The 18,052-nt window shown below is 49.7% G+C and overlaps 1 protein-coding gene across 20 annotated transcripts in view; it reads left to right on the top strand.

The window, feature by feature from the left end:
• The window catches only part of LOC105486477 (growth regulating estrogen receptor binding 1), a 159,739-nt gene that overhangs the window by 125,318 nt on the left and 16,369 nt on the right, over positions 1-18,052 (top strand). For 19 of the 20 annotated variants that reach the window (XR_011611459.1, XR_011611458.1, XM_071076241.1 and 16 more), the window contains exons 18-24: positions 2,014-2,353; positions 3,907-4,022; positions 6,205-6,404; positions 7,753-7,842; positions 9,271-9,902; positions 11,895-11,997; positions 17,006-17,164. Coding sequence is in view for 18 of the 20 variants with exons in the window: in XM_071076241.1 (XP_070932342.1) it covers positions 2,014-2,353; positions 3,907-4,022; positions 6,205-6,404; positions 7,753-7,842; positions 9,271-9,902; positions 11,895-11,997; positions 17,006-17,164 (1,640 nt within the window). In the remaining 2 variants the exon portion in view is untranslated. Of the gene's footprint in view, positions 1-2,013; positions 2,354-3,906; positions 4,023-6,204; positions 6,405-7,752; positions 7,843-9,270; positions 9,903-11,894; positions 11,998-17,005; positions 17,165-18,052 lie in introns of those variants that run through there. The other variant, XM_071076245.1, reaches the window with a different exon arrangement.

The raw sequence follows: 18,052 nt of genomic DNA on the forward strand, positions 1-18,052 counted from the left end.
TTCCCTTTAATTCTTTTGCAATCAAAGGATTCTTGTTTTGGCCTTGGGTCGTTTCCTTACATATGTGCACTGCTCATGTCAGCTGAAGACTTTAGGGAGACCCTCTGCAGATCTCTCCTCTTTGGTACTTTGCCCTGTGATCTCTAGCTGCCTTGGTTTTCCTGGAATTCAATACCCTCCTCAACTCAGGGAGACCACCGAGCTTCGCTGGCTTCCCTTTCCCTGAATACATCCCAGAAAGTATAGGCAGAAGCTGGGGGGCTCACCTGATTCGTCTCACATCGTTAGGATCACTGTCTTTCACTGCCTGATGTTCCATGTATTGAAATGCAGTTGTTTCACTTATGTGTTCAGTTTTTCAGCTGTTTCAGATGGGCGGAGAAATCTGATCCCGTTGTTCCATCTTGTCAGAAGCGGAAGTCTCTGTCCTTTGAGCAGAGCCCATTTTTCCTACTGCACTTCCTTTCTTCCTGGGCAGCATTATTATGTATTTATTTTTATTGATTTATGTATATTTATTTATTTATTTATTTTGAGATGGAGTGGCCATCTCAAAATATACATAAATTTTATTTATTTATGTATATTTATTTATTTATTTATTTTGAGATGGAGTCTCGCTCTGTGGCCCAGGCCGGAGTGCAGTGGTGATCATGATCTTGGCTTGCTGCAACCTCCACCTCCCGAGTTCAAGCAATTCTCCTGCCTCAGCCTCCCAAGTAGCTGAGATTATAGGCGTGTGCCACCATGCCCGACTAATTTTTGTATTTTTAGTAGAGGCAGGGTTTTATCATGTTGGCCAGGGTGGCCTCAAACTCCTGACCTCAGGCAGTCTGTTTCCTGGGCATTATTTGACCGGTGCACCAGGGGTAGGTAAAGCAGTCTGTGGGCTGCTGAGTCCCCTTCATGCCAGAGTCTGTGGACCAGTTATGCCTTCCTGAGATGGCACTTGTAATGAGAAGCTTGCCAGGCCGGCTTCCAGCTTATGTGGCCTGCATAGTGGATGAAGTGCTGAAGGAAGGATGAAGAAAAGGAGGAGGATGGTCAGGAAGCAGGGGCAGGGATGTCGTCGCAATGTCAGAAATGCTATCAGGTGCTGTAGGAAGGCGAGCTGGCTGCCCTGATAGAACTCACAGGGTGGCATGGCCACGGTGTGGAACTCTTTTCTGTAGGTTGAGAAACTACCTTACCTTTGCTACAAAAACCCAGAGTTAGGGGGATCCATTCCAGCTCAATCAACCCAGAAGAACATTGTGCATAAAGTGGATACCACTTTATTTATTCCCGTTGAGAAACACCATCATCTACAGGGGCCTGGCCTTTTCCATTGGTGCCCTGGGGTCTGTTTGACTAATGGGTCAGAGCCACTCTAGGAGAGCAGGTGGTTGTGGGAGCAGCCACCACCTTTGTGTGGGGACACATATAGTAACCACAGTTTTAAAGCAAAAACTGAGATTCTTGATTTGGCTGGATAAGTTCTGATTTGTAATTCATCTGTCACATTAAAATATGTTTAGTTATATTTCTAATAATTCACTGTGATCGAAGTGAACACAGAGATGTGCCTTTAGAACTAGGGCCTCTGGTAGCTGCATTTCCATATTGATTGCTGGTGGTTCTCCTGTTTCTAGTAGGAACTCGGGGCAACTTAGCCACCTCCTCAGAGAACTGCACATTATGCTGATAGAGACAAAATAGGCATTTATACCATTTCTTCATCAGCTAATTCATCGGACAGATATTTATTGAGCAGCTACTAAGTGCCAAATGCTGAAAAACATAATAACAACAAACCTATGTTTTTGTTTCCCAGCTGGAAAAAAAAGGACTGTATAATTTGGTTTCTAAAGAAGGCTTCTCATTCAGGTTCCCACAACCACCTTCTAAAGGCAGCACAACTGTGTGTAATGCAGGAATTGCCTGTGCCGGAGTGACGGATGTCTTGGGTGACTTGGCAGCAGCAGGCCGGCGGGCGCAGCCGTCACAGGCATGGTCTCTCTGTGTTCCTTGCAGGTTCCCCCGCCTGCACAGCGCGGTGATCAGGACCTTTGTTCTCGTGCAGCACTACGCGGCCGCCCTGATGGCCGTGAGCGGCCTCCCGCAGATGAAGAACTACACGTCGGTGGAGACGCTGGAGATCACGCAGAACCTCCTCAACTCCCCGAAGCAGTGCCCCTGTGGCCACGGGCTCATGGTCCTGCTGCGGGTGCCCTGTTCGCCCCTGGCGGCCGTGGCCTATGAGCGGCTGGCCCACGTGCGGGCCCGGCTGGCGCTGGAGGAGCACTTCGAGATCATCCTGGGCAGTCCCAGCTCGGGCGTCACTGTGGGGAAGCACTTCGTAAAGCAGCTCAGGGTAGGTGCTGTGCGCGGGGAGGGGCGGAGGTAGGTGCTGTGCGCGGGGAGGGGCGGAGGTAGGTGCTGTGCGCGGGGAGGGGCGGAGGTAGGTGCTGTGTGCGGGGGGTACCTGGGAGAGCTGAGGGGCCCACCAGAGGCAGGAAGTGGCACAAACCCCACAGCGTGGCCAGCGTGGCTTGCTTAGACCCAGCCACCCCCCAGCCTCCTCTCTGTGATTCCCCACCCCTGCCCTCCGCCCCAGCAGCACCCCCACACCCCTGCAGCATTGCCTTATGACTTTCGGCCTCTGCGCAGCAGCAGCCTGCTTTCTTTTTTCCTGGGGATCCATTTCCTCTCTTCTTTGTTTAGCTGATGCTTCTTTATTTTCTCCTTTGAGACAGGGTCTTACTCTGTGACCCAGGCTGGAGTGTGGTGGCGCGATCACAGCTCACTGCAGCCTTGAGCTCCTGGGCTCCAGGGATCCTCCTGCCTCAGGCTCCTGAGTAGCTGGAACCACTGGCGTGTGCCACCACACTTGGCTAATTTTTAAAATTTTTAGGAGAAACAAGGTCTCATTATGTTGCCCTGGCTGATCTCAAACTCCTGAGTTCAAGCGATCATCCTGCCTCAGCCTCCCAAAGTGCTGGGTTCCAGGTGTGAGCTGCCCTGCTTATTTTCTGCAGCACTTAGCTTGGCGTCTTTCCTCTTTCAGGAAGCCTCCCTCTCCCTCCACCATGCCCAGGGCAGTGCCATGTTCCCTGCCTGTCATCCAGCCCCCCTCCCGGATGGTGGGGGGTGAGGGCCATCCCCACAGAACTCAGCCCCCTAAAGCCCAGCACAGCGCCTGACCCATAGTAGGTTCTCACTTAACCCGCAGGTGACAGAAAGTGCAAAAGGGTTAGGGAAAGAACAAATGAGTGGAAAACAGGAATGAAAGGGAGGACACTGTCAGGAGAGAACACAGGCAAGACATGAACAGCTGGCTGGGCGCGGTGGCTCACGCCTGTAATCCCAACACTTTAGGAGGCCGAGGCGGGCGGATCACCTGAGGTCAGGAGCTTGAGATAAGCCTGACCAACGTGGAGTAACCCTGTCTTTACTAAAAATACAACAATTAGCCAGATGGGGTGGCATGCACCTGTAGTCCCAGCTACTTGGGAGGCTGAGGCAGGAGAAGAACATGATCCCTGGAGGTGGAGGTTGCAGTGAGCTGAGATTGCACCACTGCACTCCAACCTGGGTGACTGAGCGAGACTCTGCCTCAAAAAACAAAAAACAAACAAACAAAAACACGTAAGGAGCAGCTGACAACACAGACGTTCTTTCCCGCAGCTGGTCAGCTGACATAGATGTCTTGGACACCCTCTGGCTGACTAGTCTACATGTTCTAGACGACTGAAAATTCCCATCTTTCATGGTGTGCTAATTTGCAGTCTAAAGAAATTTCCTTTTGGTTAGAAGATGTAGTTCAAGGAGTTTAAATTGGCGTGGGAGGCCATCAGGGGTTCCTCTGAGCTGGGCTGGTTGGGAAGGGAGGTGTCTGTGGCTTTATTTCTTTTTCGTTATCTGCAGATGTGGCAGAAAATCGAGGATGTGGAGTGGAGACCCCAGACTTACTTGGAGCTGGAGGGTCTGCCGTGCATCCTGATCTTCAGTGGGATGGACCCGCACGGGGAGTCCTTGCCGAGGTGAGTGGAGGGGTTATGCCCCTGGGGGTCTCTGAGGAGCTGGCTGCCTGGGCCCCCTCAGGGAGCATGTCAGGGGGCTGCCATGCCCTGACGGCAGGCAGCACCACTCGCATTCACAGGCACTGTGGGTAGGACCTTCATCGTGGCTTTCCCAGCAGGGGCCTGAGTGCGTCTAAGGCTGGTGCCCCTTTTCCTGATTGTCAGAAAGGCACTGTTTGGGCTCATGGTGATGGCTGTGGCCGGGCTCTGTGAGTGGAGGCCCTACAGCTGGAGTCAGGATTTAAAGCCTCCTGAGTTCAGTTTCTCCCCATGGGGCGCTCTGTGTGCGCTGGGGATGGCAGTTCTGCCTTGGACAGTAAGGCATCCGCTCCAGGACTTGCGGCCACAGTTCCTGTTGGTACCTAGGCCGCCGCAATGCCTGGGCCCTCCTGGCTTAGGAGGTGTTCTGGGAGTGGGGGCAACTGACGCTGCTTGGGAAGAGCTGATTCTTCCGGCACAGAGTGGACTGTCTCAGAAGGTGTGTCCCTCCGAAGCCATCACAGCCTGGAAAGTCTCAGCCACACATCCACTCGATGTCCCCTGGGGGAAGGTCTCTAGGCCACCACACAGACATGCAGACACTCGAGACTCAGGTCACTGGGCCTCCTGTAAGGCGGTTTCTTGGATTGGTAGTGACAGATTGGGTTTTAGAGACTTCATACCCATGGAGAAGAGCAGACGGCCGGCCACAGATAGTAAAAGCCGACATCAGTGGAGTTCCTGTATGTTCTGGGCACTGTCCTAGATTCTTCTTTTATGTTTTATTTCATTTTACTCTCACCTTAACCCTGGGGGAGAGGTGCTATTTCAGTAGTCCCATTTTACAGATGAAGAAACTGAGGCCTACTGAGATTAAGCCAGTCTGGCTGGCAGTGGGCCTGGCTTCTTCCCCCAGGACCACCCCACACTTTAGCAAACAGCCCTCTGCATGCTGCGTACTCATGGGCCAGGGGAAGGGGGGCTCCAGAACATTTGACCTTGGTTGTTGCTATTTCACATGGGTTAATTCTTTTCTTCTTCAACTCCTTAAGGACTGAGACAATGTCTTAATCTGTTTTAAATTTTAGCAAGCGTTTGCTGAGTACCACACACCTTCTGTAACCTTCTTTATACCAGGCACCTTCTGGTACCTTCTTTGTACCAGGCGTCATGATAGACTTTTCATATAAAACTTACTCCTTGCTGCAGTAGTGTCACCATCCTGTTTTATGGTTGAGTCAGTGAACGATCATTTGCCTGAGGTCACCTGAGCAGTAAGTTTCAGAGCCCCATTGGAACCCTCACGCACCCCTCTCTAAACCCTTTGCTTTGGTTGTGTTTCTGCTGCGCGAGTCTGAGCATGGGGTTGGCCTTTCCTCTCCTGCTCACAGCATTGCTTGTTGGTGTCCGACTTGATCGCCATCGTATTTCTAGCATCTAGTACCTTGGCATGTGTTCACTTGGATTGAATAATTGAATGCCCACTGATTACATTTAATCTTTATCACAGTGGACTTAGATGCTTTTTATTTTTATTTTTATTTTTATTTTTTTGAGATGGAGTCTCACTCTGTTGCCCAGGCTGGAGTACAGTGGCGCAATCTCAACTCCGCTGCAGCCTCCGCCTCCCGGGTTCAAGTGATTCTCCTGCCTCAGCCTCCCGAGTAGCTGGGATTACAGGCACCCGCCTCTACAACTGGCTAATTTTTCTATTTTTAGTAGGGATGGGGTTTTGCCATGTTGGTTAGGTGGTCTCGAACTTCTGACCTCCAGTGATCGGCCCGCCTTGGCCTCCCAAAGTGCTGGGATTACAGGCGTGAGCCACCGCGCCCAGCCAGATGGTTATTAATATTTATTCCCATCTTTCAGATGAAAAAATCAGAGCCTTATAGCAGAGCTCAGGTTCAAGCCCCTTTTTTATCTGGTCCAAAAGTTAATGCAGCACAGGGCTAAGTGCACAGTGGGTGTCCCCAAAGATTTACTATTATACTGAATTTGTTGCTGCAAGCTGCCAGTAACACTGTTGGCTTTTCCACTTGTACGAGTCCCTGGGTCCTCACCAGGAAGGTGGGGCATGGTCCTGATCAGTGCTGCCTATAGCAGTGGGAACAGCACCCCACTTGTGGAAGGCGCTAAACAGACACTGTCTTCTGTGTCTTGCTAGGTCTTTGAGGTACTGCGACCTGCGATTGATAAACTCGTCCTGCTTGGTGAGAACAGCCTTGGAGCAGGAGCTGGGCCTGGCTGCCTACTTTGTGAGCAACGAGGTTCCCTTGGAGAAGGGGGCTAGGAACGAGGCCTTGGAAAGTGATGCAGAGAAGCTGAGCAGCACAGACAACGAGGATGAGGAGCTGGGGACAGAAGGTGAGAGGTGGCTGCCCTCAGCCTAGGTGTCCATGTCTGCACGTCTTTCTTGGCTTCTGAGCTTTGAGGCTGCCTGTGCTTATGGAGACAGCCGTCTCCAGTTCAGCAGGTCCTGGGGCCTCTCTGCTGGACAGCAGCTCTGGATTTCCAGTGTTGTTTCCAACATTTCCAGTGTTGGAGGAAATGGCAGAGCTCTCCTTGAATTCAGATTTTGCTTGTTTTCTCCCCGTCTCTTTTGGTGGTGTGAGAAAGTGGAAATCCCTATAGAAGTTCTTCCTAGTTCTAGAATTCTTAAAGAGTAGGAAGAAAAATTAAGATTATTTAGAGTTCAAGTTCAAAATTTCTTAGAGTTCCTCGTTCCACTCACTGGTGGGATTCTGACCCAGTGTGATTTGCTTGCTTATTTCCTCTGTGCATCAACCCAACAGCATGCTGTCCATTCTTAAGATTTATGAAAACAGGCTCATTTGCAGACTTTTCAAATCTGATGCCATCTTTTTCATAGGACACATAAATGATAACATCACAAGGCATTGACTGTAGTCAACAATGTGATGAGAAATATGTAGACAATCATACAAAAACTAGAAAGCATTTATGGAGTGTGTAGAGGGGAAGGAGGTGGGTGTGGGCACTAGACTGGGTCTGTGGTCTCCCTCCTCTGTCTTGACTATGGGACCTCTGCTAGCCTCAGCTTGCTCGTCTGTAAAATGCAGATGGAAGGACCTGCCCGCCTATAGCCGTCTTTTCGAAGCACAGCAGGGACTCTGATTTAATTCTTTCACTTGTGGGTATCTGCTGCACATCTCCATGCTCCCTGGCATCTCAGGACCCCCTTCTTTAGTTTCACCATCTGCTCCTCTCTACCCACAGCCCCCACTGCACTGCGCACTGGCCCGCATTAAACTTGCAGTGGCCGGGCTGTGCTCTGCCCTCCTGGCCTCTGCGCTGCACGGCTTCCCTTCCTGCTGCTTGGAGTTTTCCTTTCTCTGCTTTACCTGGAAATCCGTGTGGCCCTTCAGGACGAAGGCCAGCTGCCCCCTCTTCCAGGAGATGCCCTGCTTTTCCCGCAGGCTCCCCGACCCGCCTTTTTTACATCTCCTCCACCAGCTTGCAGCTGTGCCTCATGGGCAGGGGCCTTCGCTGCACCCAGAGTGCCTCCCTGCACCGCAGCCCACTCCTGTCTCCTCAGGGCCCTGTCCATGGTGGGGGCCTGGAAGATGGCAGTGAATGAGTGAATGGCTGAGGAGAGGTGATCATGGGAACACACTTTACACACTGCAAAGTGCTGGGCAAATGTCAGGGATGGTTATTTCGGTGCATTCTCAGCCTGTGTGTTTTGAAACAGGCTCCACCTTGGAGAAGAGAAGCCCCATGAAAAGGGAGAGGTCCCACTCCCACGACTCAGCATCCTCGTCCCTCTCCTCCAAGGCGTCCGGTGAGTCTTCCCACGCGGGAAGGACCAGATCAGCGAACTGGTTTTTGAGGTTTCAGAGAATGAAAAGAAACATATATAGGGCTATTTGCTGATCCTTTATGTTCCATCAGAACTGGAAAGATAAGGAAATCTTTGAAGCACTGGACTCTAGAGAGTAAATGTTCTGGTGAACTTGGGATTGGAGAACTTGAAGACTGAGCAAGACTGTAGGGTTCCGCTGCCCCTGTCCTCAGGTGAAGACCATGGATGCTGCCCCTCACTGTGGCTGGGGCCTCAGGCTGAGTCTGGCCATGTTAGGGGCGGGTCCCCGGATGTTCTCCCTGCTGCTGTTAGCTTGGGAAAACCCCGTGCCCTGTGGAGAGAGCAGCTGAGCACAAGGAGAGAAATAGACACGGAGACTTCACTGGGGGAAGAGCAACAAAAGGCAATACAAGCTCATGAGCCCTCCATGTAGCCATAGCCACAGGAAGTGGGCAGTGCCAATCACAGGCTTTACACGGTCTCTGCCCTAAGGGGTCCGTCTGTCTCCGAGAGCAGTCAGGACCACGAACATGAAAGAGTGTCCCGTCTTCCCGCCACAAGCATTATGAGGGCCTCCTTGCTATCTGGATCAGCCCTGAGGATAAATGAGATGTAGACCTGACCTCAAGGAACGAACTCATCGTTCTCATAAGAGACGTGCTATTTTGCAGTCAATTTTCGCACACATTTTCACTTCACATATGAGGAAGTCTGTACTTTTGTCCCAAGGCAGAGGGCAGATTTCAGGGTAGGGGAGGTTACCACAGGTTTGAGAGAGCAGCTGACCCCCAACCAGGCCTTGCAGAAGGTGTTATAAATGGAGGAAGCCTTAAGGGCTGAGAGGCTCAGGGGCGAGACGCACAGGGCCTGGGTGCAGGGACAGGTGCGCTGGCCGCAGGCCCCCATTGCGGGAGGCAGGGAGGCACCTAGCTGTGGCTGGGGGAACGGCTGAGAGTCGCTGCTGTTTGATCTGGGATGGGGAAAGGTCAGAGGTCAGAGCCCACCAGGAGACTGGATGGGGGCATCTCCTTTTTCCCTCATCTCCTGTGCCTGTGCTCCCAGACACCCCTGATGGAGTCAGCACTGAGCCTCTTCACCCTCAGCCCAGAGCTCGGAGACCGAAAGAAGCCCTGCCTCATAGGCCGGAGCTCAGTCAGAAAAGCCAGCGCCGCAACCACTGGGTCTGTTTGCCTGAAACACAAGTACAGGAGGCTTGGGGCAGAAACAGGAGCCACCGGCAAGCTCTGGGACAGCTCACTCCTGGGACGAGTCGCCCCTGAGATGGGCCACTCCTGGGACGAGTCGCCCCTGAGTTGGGCCACTCCTGGGACAGGTCACTCCTGGGATGGGTCACTCCTGGGACAGGTACCTTCTAGGACATCCCTGACCAGGTTCATCTCTCCGCAGGTTCAGCGCTTGGTGGTGAGTCCTCGGCTCAGCCCACAGGGCTCCCCCAGGGAGAGCATGCCAGGTCGCCCCAGCCCTGTGGCCCCACAGAGGAGGGCAGAGCCCCTGGTGAGAAACAGAGGCCCCGGGCAAGTCAGGGGCCACCGTCGGCCATCAGCAGGCACAGTCCCGGGCTGACACCCCAGCCTGACTGTAGCCTCAAGACCAGCCAGAGGAGCGTCCAGGTGTCGGTCACCTCGTCATGCTCCCAGCTGTCCTCCTCCTCGGGCTCGTCCTCCTCATCCGTGGCGCCTGCTGCCGGCACGTGGGTCCTGCAGGCCTCCCAGTGCTCCCTGACCAAGGCCTGTCGCCAGCCACCCGTCGTCTTCTTGCCCAAGCTCGTATATGACATGGTTGTGTCCACTGACAGCAGCGGCCTGCCCAAGGCTGCCTCCCTGCTGCCCTCCCCCTCAGTCATGTGGGCCAGCTCTTTCCGCCCCCTGCTCAGCAAGACCATGACGTCCACCGAGCAGTCCCTCTACTACCGGCAGTGGACGGTGCCCCGGCCCAGCCACATGGACTACGGCAACCGGGCCGAGGGCCGCGTGGACGGCTTCCACCCCCGCAGGCTGCTGCTCAGCGGCCCCCCTCAGGTGGGTGTTGCTCGCTCCCCCAGCATAGCCCCAGACTGGGGGGTCCTCACACTCCCATCTGGAAGGCAGGCATGGGGGTGACCGCACCGCGTCTTCACTTTTCACGCTTCCCATGATGGAATCTTCTCCAATGGCCTGGAGTGGACCAGAGGGAGGAGGGCGGGACTCATCTGCCACTCAGGGCTGGTGGCTTCCATTCCTTCCTGTGTGATGTTGGGGGTGGACGGGAGACCTCTCTGGGTGTATCAGACTACGGTTCCTCACCCCACGTCATCTCACTCGGCCACTGCGCATGTTCTCTAACAAATAGAAACAAAACTCTGGGTTCTCCACTGGAAGGTTTCGGTGAACCATGAACGGGGAACTGGGGGTTCTGTTTCCCCGTCGCAGCCCTCCCCCAGTGCATGGTGTTTCCTTAATAGCGAAAGTCCATTTCACCTCTCAATGGCAGAATCTCCTGGGCGTGAGCATGTGGGGAGGAGGAGGGCTGGGGACTGAGGTCTGCTCTTCAGAACGGAGCTGGGCTTTGGGGTTGGAATGCGGTTCAGTATCCATTTGTGTCTTAAACTTGTACAATGAACAATATTACTTTTTCTGATTTAAAAAGGACAAAAGAAAATGTTTCTTACCGAGGAGTCTCCCTTCTTCCACACCCTCACGCTATTGGATATTATCAATTTAAAATTGTTGTCTCTTTGATAGGTGAAAAATAATACATTACAGTTTTACTAGTAAGATTGACATTTTCTTTTATTTTTGCTGGTCATTGGGACTTCTTTTTCCGTGATTTTCTGGTTTTTCTTATTTGTTTTTCCTTTAGGCCATTTGACATTTCTTGTTGATTCGTAGAAGTGCTTTAGATATTACAGATTTTTGTCCTTTGTCTATCATCTATATTGCAGATTTTTTCTCTGAAGCTTCCCTGTGCTTGGGTGTCATGTTTTCCTCTGTAAACTTAGTTATTTCCATTCATTGGCATTTGCTGAGTTGTAGCATGAACCAGGCGTTGGGCTCGGTGCTTGGAAAGCACGTCCCTGGAGTGGCTCTCTTATTTATTATTGTTATTATTTATTATTATTGTTATTTTTCAGACAGAGTCTCGCTCTGTCGCCAGGCTTGAGTGCAGTGGCACGATCTCGGCTCACTGCAGCCTCTGCCTCCCGGGTTCAAGCGATTCTCCTGCCTCAGCCTCCTGAGTAGCTGGGACTACCGGCGGATGCCATCACGCCCGGTATTTTTTTTGTATTTTTAGTAGACACGAGGTTTCACCATGTTGGCCAGGATGGTCTCGATCTCTTGACCTCGTGATCCACCCGCCTCGGCCTCCCAAAGTGCTGGGATTACAGGCGTGAGCCACCCCGCTTGTAGTGGCTCTTTATACCGGGGTGCAAGGAGGGTACTGGACCAGACCATGAGTACTTCTCAACAGTAATAACCAAAATGAACTAAGATTAATAGGAGGTATGCTACCCTGAAGCTTGGCTGGGGAAGAAGGGAACTCTGTGTTACAGGAAGCAGGAGAAGGAAGAAGAAAGTCGTTCTTTTCCTGGGTTTAGAAGGAGAAATACAAGAAGCACTTTTTAAAAATGTCTTATGCAATGAATTTTGCTATCTTGTACAGACATATGGATTAAGACAAGCAATTTGCAAGATTCATAAGACATTATGTTTTATAGTATCCTATTTTTTGGAAGCAGCTTTCTTCAGCTTATGATAAAATTCTATTTCTAACAGCTGAAAAATGCGGCTGGTTAAAATCTAGAGATGCATTTGCGAAGATATTTAAGCAGGAAGGCCTTGTGCTCGTGGGAGTCCATTTGTCCACCTGCCATGCTTGTTCCCTTCAAATATCTATGCATCCACGGGGCTCTCATTTTAAAGACAGGATCTTCAAGTGAGGCAGATGGCAGGAGCCATGCCAGGTGTTCAGCCGGTGCCTGGCACATGGATAGGGCTTCCTCACTGGGGGTTTTAACTCCCATACCTTTACAGATCGGGAAGACAGGCGCCTACCTGCAGTTCCTCAGTGTCCTGTCCAGGATGCTTGTTCGGCTCACAGAAGTGGATGTCTATGACGAGGAGGAGATCAATATCAGTGAGTTACCTGTTTGGGGATACGTGGGCTTGGAACCACCTGCATCACTTTCTCAAGTGACTTTAATTTTATATTTCACTTTCTAGATGGAATTCTCAGATTCATGATCAGACTCATCCCAAGGACCTTATAGGGGGTGCTATTTATCTTGTAGTCATTTTTCTCAGTATCAGGCCTTTGCTGTAGGGATACAATTACGATTAGTAGATGACTGTTTACTGAGTACCTTCTGCATGTGGAGTGCTGAACTCGATACTTTGCGTAAGTTACCATGTTAATTTCCTAGGCCCAGTGTGAGGTAGATGTTCCATTCTCCTCATAAATCACATGCCTGGGAGCCCAGCTGAGTAGTGGCAGGGCTGGATGGAATTAGATTTGACTGCTGCCTCTGCAAAGCAGACTTACCTCTCAGGGGAGGTTTCCTGCTCAGGCAGCTGGGCAGGGAGGTCAGTGTCTTGGGGCACAATAGAAATACGTGAAATGTGGGGAAAATCCTGTTCTCGTTTCCAGAACAGAGTTTACCCTGATTAAGATCAGCTTCTTGGCCTGGTGCGGTGGCTCACGCCTGTAATCCCAGCACTTTGGGAGGCCGAGGTGGGCAGATCATGAGGTCAGGAGATCGAGACCATCCTGGCTAACACGGTGAAACCCCGTCTCTACTAAAAATACAAAAAAATTAGTCGGGTGTGGTGGTGGGCGGCTGTAGTCCCAGCTACTCGGGAGGCTGAGGCAGGAGAATGGCGGGAACCCGGGAGGCGGAGCTTGCACTGAGCTGAGATCGTGCCACTGCACTCCAGCCTGGGCGACAGAGCGAGACTCCATCTCAAAAAAAAAAAAAAGATCAGCTTCTTTTTGAGCTCATATAAAATAACCTCCCCTGTTTCCTCATCATCACTCCTCCCAGGGGCTCATAAACTTGGTCTGGTCAATGAGTCTGCTGTGCTGGGAGAGCGAGCTTGTCAGACAGTCCTGTCTGTGTTGTGGAGAGCTTGCCAGCCAGCTGCACCGGTGCTGAAGGGCACTTGGTGCGGTGCTGTCAACTGTGCTTCAGTTTTGATTTGGAGAAAATCTGGAGCCAAGGAAACCCGTCCAGCCCTCGGCCTTCCCTCCCAGGAAAGGAGAGGCTCTTCAGCCTGGCTCTGAGTTTTCTAAGGTTTCCCCACGGTTTGGAACCACATTTCAGATGAAGTCTGCACCCCTGCTGAATTTGTCTCCTTTCTTTCTTGGACATACCAGTGATGAAGACAGAATCTGAACCCAGTTTGTTCAATGATAAAGCCCATTCTTTAAATCTTATCTCTTTCGTTGAATAGGGATAATTTCTGTTTTATAGGGTTTTATAGGGATTAAATGTGACACACACAGAGCACCAAGACCTTTTTTTTTTTTTTAAGACAGAGTCTAGCTCTGTTGCCCAGGCTGAAGTGCAGTGGTACCATCTCGCCTCACTGCAACCTCCACCTCCCAGGTTCAAGTGATTCTCTTGTCTCAGCCTCTGGAGTAGCTGGAATTATAGGCATGTGCCACCATGCCCAGCTAATTTTTGTATTTTCAGTATAGACAGGGTTTCACCATGTTGGCCAGGCTCGTCTCGAACTCCTGACCTCAACTGATCCACCCACCTCAGCCTCCCAAAGTTCTGGGATTACAGGTGTGAGCCACCATGCTTGACCAAAACCTATTAAATATTCATAGGCATTTCTCCCCTGCCTTCCTATGGACATGCACTCTGCCCATGTGTGCACTATAGTAGGACATGTATTTAATATAATCAACATGTTTTATAATTTGAGTTGGGCCAACTAGATTTTTCTACCTTTTAGCTGACAGACATTTAGTAAGCACCACAGACTACAATGATCACCATGTGAGATGAGACATGGTAAATGGAAAACTGGTTTGGACTACGAATGTTGTTGGCACCAGAAGGGAGAAGGCCCTGGGCTGGAGCACTCCAAGAGCCTTTCTACAGGTGGAGTGACAGGAGCTGAGCCATATTGGCTGGGGAGCATTTAGATAGAGGCAAGAAAGGAAGCTATGCAGGTTTTGCTGGCTTTGGCCACCAGTGTGGTCACCTGGGGAGACGGGCTGGAGTGAAGCACAGGGCTGAGGTCCTCTGGGTCAGGACTCTGGCCGGAGTGGAAGTCAGACTTAGGACAGGAGAGCAAAGCCATTCTCACAGCAAACAGCACAAGGCTGTTCCTCTGGATGGAGATAGCTCTGAATCCACGTTCTTGCCTCATTAGAACAATCCTGAAAATGGAATATGTGTCAGGAGCCTTGCAGATACAATGGGGTGTCCCAGCAGCCCACGGACTCAATAACAATTGCACTCCAAGCATCATCCTTTGTGCACATTTAAAATGTAGTCGTGCACCACATAATGATGTTTTGGTCAACAGACTGCATCTGTGACACTGGTCCCATGAGATTCTAGGGGAACTGAATAATTCCTATCACGTAGTGATATCGTAGTCATCGGAATGCTGTGGCAAGAGGCATTACTCAAGTGTTTGTAGCGATTCTGGTGTAAATAAACCTGTACTGCCAGTACTGTCAAAAGTCTAGCACATACAATTATGTACAGTACATAGCACTTGATAATTATAAACAGCTGTTACTGGTTTATGTATTTACCATACTTTTATGGTACTATACTCCTACTTATTAAAAAGCAGTTAACTGTAGAACAGCCTTGGGCAGGTCCTTCAGGAGAGACTTCAGAAGAAGGCATTGTTCTCATAGGAGATGACAGCTCCATGACTATTACTGCCCCTAAAGACCTTCTAGTGGGGCAAGGCTGGGAGTTTGAGACCAACCTGGTGAACATGGTGAAACCCCGTCTCTACTAAAGGTACAAAAATTAGCCGGATGTGTTGGCATGCACCTGTAATTTCAGCTACTCCGAAGCCTGAGGCAGGAGAGTCGCTTGAACCCGGGAGGTGGAGGTTGCAGTGAGCTGAGATGGTGCCACTGTACTCCAGCCTGGGTGACACAGCGAGACTCTGTCTCAAGAAAAATGACAACAACAATAAAAAACAAATAAAAGTAGAAAAATTAAAATATTAAGCTCATGGAATGAGGATATCAAGAAAGAAGACATTTTTGATCAGTTGTACAATGTATTTGTTTTAAGCTAAGTGTTATTACAAAAGAGTCAAAGAGTTAAAAAGGTTATAAAGTTAAAAAGTTATCAAAACCACAATAAAATACCATCTCACACCAGTTAGAATGGCGATCATTAAAAAATCAGGAAACAACAGGTGCTGGAGAGGATGTGGAAAAATAGGAACACTTTTACACTGTTGGTGGGACTGTAAACTAGTTCAATCATTGTGGAAAATAGTGTGGCGATTCCTCAAGGATCTAGAACTAGAAATACCTTTTGACCCAGCCATCTCATTGCTGGGTATATACCCAAAGGATTATAAAGCATGCTGCTATAAAGACACATGCACACGTATGTTTATTGTGGCACTATTCACAATAGCAAAGACTTGGAATCAACCCAAATGTCCATCAGTGACAGACTGGATTAAGAAAATGTGGCACATATACACCATGGAATACTATGCAGCCATAAAAAAAGGATGAGTTCGTGTCCTTTGTGGGGACATGAATGCAGCTGGAAACCATCATTCTCAGCAAACTATCGCAAGAACAGAAAACCAAACACCGTGTGTTCTCACTCATAGGTGGGAATTGAACAATGAGATCACTTGGACACAGGAAGGGGAACATCACACACCGGGTCCTATTGTGGGGAGTGGGTGGGGGGAGGGATGGCATTAGGAGATATACCTAATGTAAATGACGAGTTAATGGGTGCAGCACACCAACATGGCACATGTATACATATGTAAGAAACCTGCACGTGTGCACATGTACCCTAGAACTTAAAGTATAATCATAAAAAAAAAGTTATAGTAAGCTGCGGTTAACTTATTATTGAAGAAAGAAAAATATTGTTTATAAATCGAGTGTATCCTAAGAGGAGAGTGGAAAGTCTCCAGTGATGCATGGCCATGTCCAGGCCTTCACATTTGCTCCCTGCTTACTCACTGACTCACCCGGAGCAACTGCCGGTCCTGCAAGCCCCGGGCATGATGGGTGCCCGGTATAGTGCACCCTTCTACATTTTTTATACCGTATTTCCCCCATGCCTTTTCTGTGTTTAGATACACAAATTCTCTTTTTTCTTTCTTTTTTTTTTTTTTGAGATGGAGTTTTGCTCTTGTCACCCAGGCTGGAGTGCAATGGCGAGATCTAGGCTCACTGCAACCTCTGCCTCCTGAGTTCGAGTGATTCTCCTGCCTTAGCCTCCTGAGTAGCTGGAATTACAGACACCCACCACCATGTCTGGCTGATCTTTGTATTTTTAGTAAATACGGGGTTTCACCATGTTGGCCAGACTGGTCTCAAACTCCTGACCCTAGGTGACCCACCTGCCTCAGCCTCCCAAAGTGCTGGGATTACAGGCATGAGCCACCGCGCCTGGCCAAGATACACAAATGCTTCACATTGTGTTACAATTACCTGCAGTATTTAGTGCCATAACGTGCTATATAGCAAGCTTGTCCATCCCACGGGCTGCGTGTGGCCCAGGACAGCTTTGAATGTGGTTCAACATACATTTGTAAACTTTCTGAAAACATTATGAGATTTCTTTTTGCAATTTTTTTTTTTTAAGCTCAACAGCTATCATTGGTGTTAGTGTATTTTATGTGTGGCCCAAGACAATTCTTCCAATGTGGCCCAGGGAATCTAAAAGATTGGACATCCATGCTCAGAGGTTTGTGGCCCAAGACCAGTAGGCTACACCACATATCCTAGTGTGTAGCAGGCTGTGCCGTGTAGGTGTGTAAGTGCACTCTAGGATGTTAGCACAGTGACAGAATCGCCTGATGTCACATTTCTCAGAACGTATTCTGTGTTGTTCAGCGACGCATGACTGTAAATCGTTTTCACTTCCTATTTTGTCACATCTATGTTTCTACCAATCTTGTAGACCTCAGAGAAGAATCTGACTGGCATTATCTCCAGCTTAGCGACCCCTGGCCAGACCTGGAGCTGTTCAAGAAGTTGCCCTTTGACTACATCATTCATGACCCGAAGTATGAAGATGCCAGCCTGATTTGTTCACACTATCAGAGTATAAAGAGTGAAGGTCAGACTTTGAATCTCTCATTTCACCTTCCAAAGTGCATGGGCACAGCCTCTTGAAGGGACGAGCTGGATTTTGTTAGGCATAAAATCAGGTGGTGACGAATTAACCTGCCATACGTAGTACAGAACTGAGGTCACCACCTCCCTGTATGAGGAAGGGAGGAATGGAAACCTGTGAATTGAAGAGTGTTGCTCAGGAAGTGCTAAGTGATGATGATGACACCCTTGCTGATTTGTCACTATTGGAATATTCTGAAGACTCTGGTTAATATAAGATAAAAGATGTGTATGTTTACTTACTAATTTGGAATTGTCAAAACGGGTACACGTGTTCACCTCTCCTCCCCCGATGTCTTGATTTTTCCCTCCCCCTTAGGGATCCCCAACATCTGTGGTGTGCTGACACTGCAGTGTACCGGGGCCAGCGCGATTATAAACTTAGATTAGAAAGATTTGGTAAATGCCATGAGAAAGGAAATGACTGTATTAGTCCGTTTCACACTGCTGCTGACAGACATACCTGAGACTGGGTAATTTATAAAGAAAAAGAGGGTTAATGGACTCACAGTTCCACGTGGCTGAGGGGGCCTCACAATCATGGTGGAAAGCGCAAGGCACGTCTTACATAGCAGCAGGCAAGAGAGAATGAGAGCCCAGCAAAAGGGGAAACCCCTTATAAAACCATCGCATCTTGTGAGACTTACTCTGTACCATGAGGGCAGTATTAGGGAAACTGCCCCCATGATTCAGTTATCTCCAATCAGGTCCCTCCCACAACATGTAAGAATTATGGGAGCTACAATTCAAGATAGATTTGGGTGGGGACACAGACAAACCATATCAGTGACCCACGAGACTCCATTTTAAACCAACAACTTTATCATCTTTG

This window comes from Macaca nemestrina, chromosome 13, assembly GCF_043159975.1.
Source record: "Macaca nemestrina isolate mMacNem1 chromosome 13, mMacNem.hap1, whole genome shotgun sequence".
Lineage (NCBI taxonomy): Eukaryota > Metazoa > Chordata > Mammalia > Primates > Cercopithecidae > Macaca > Macaca nemestrina.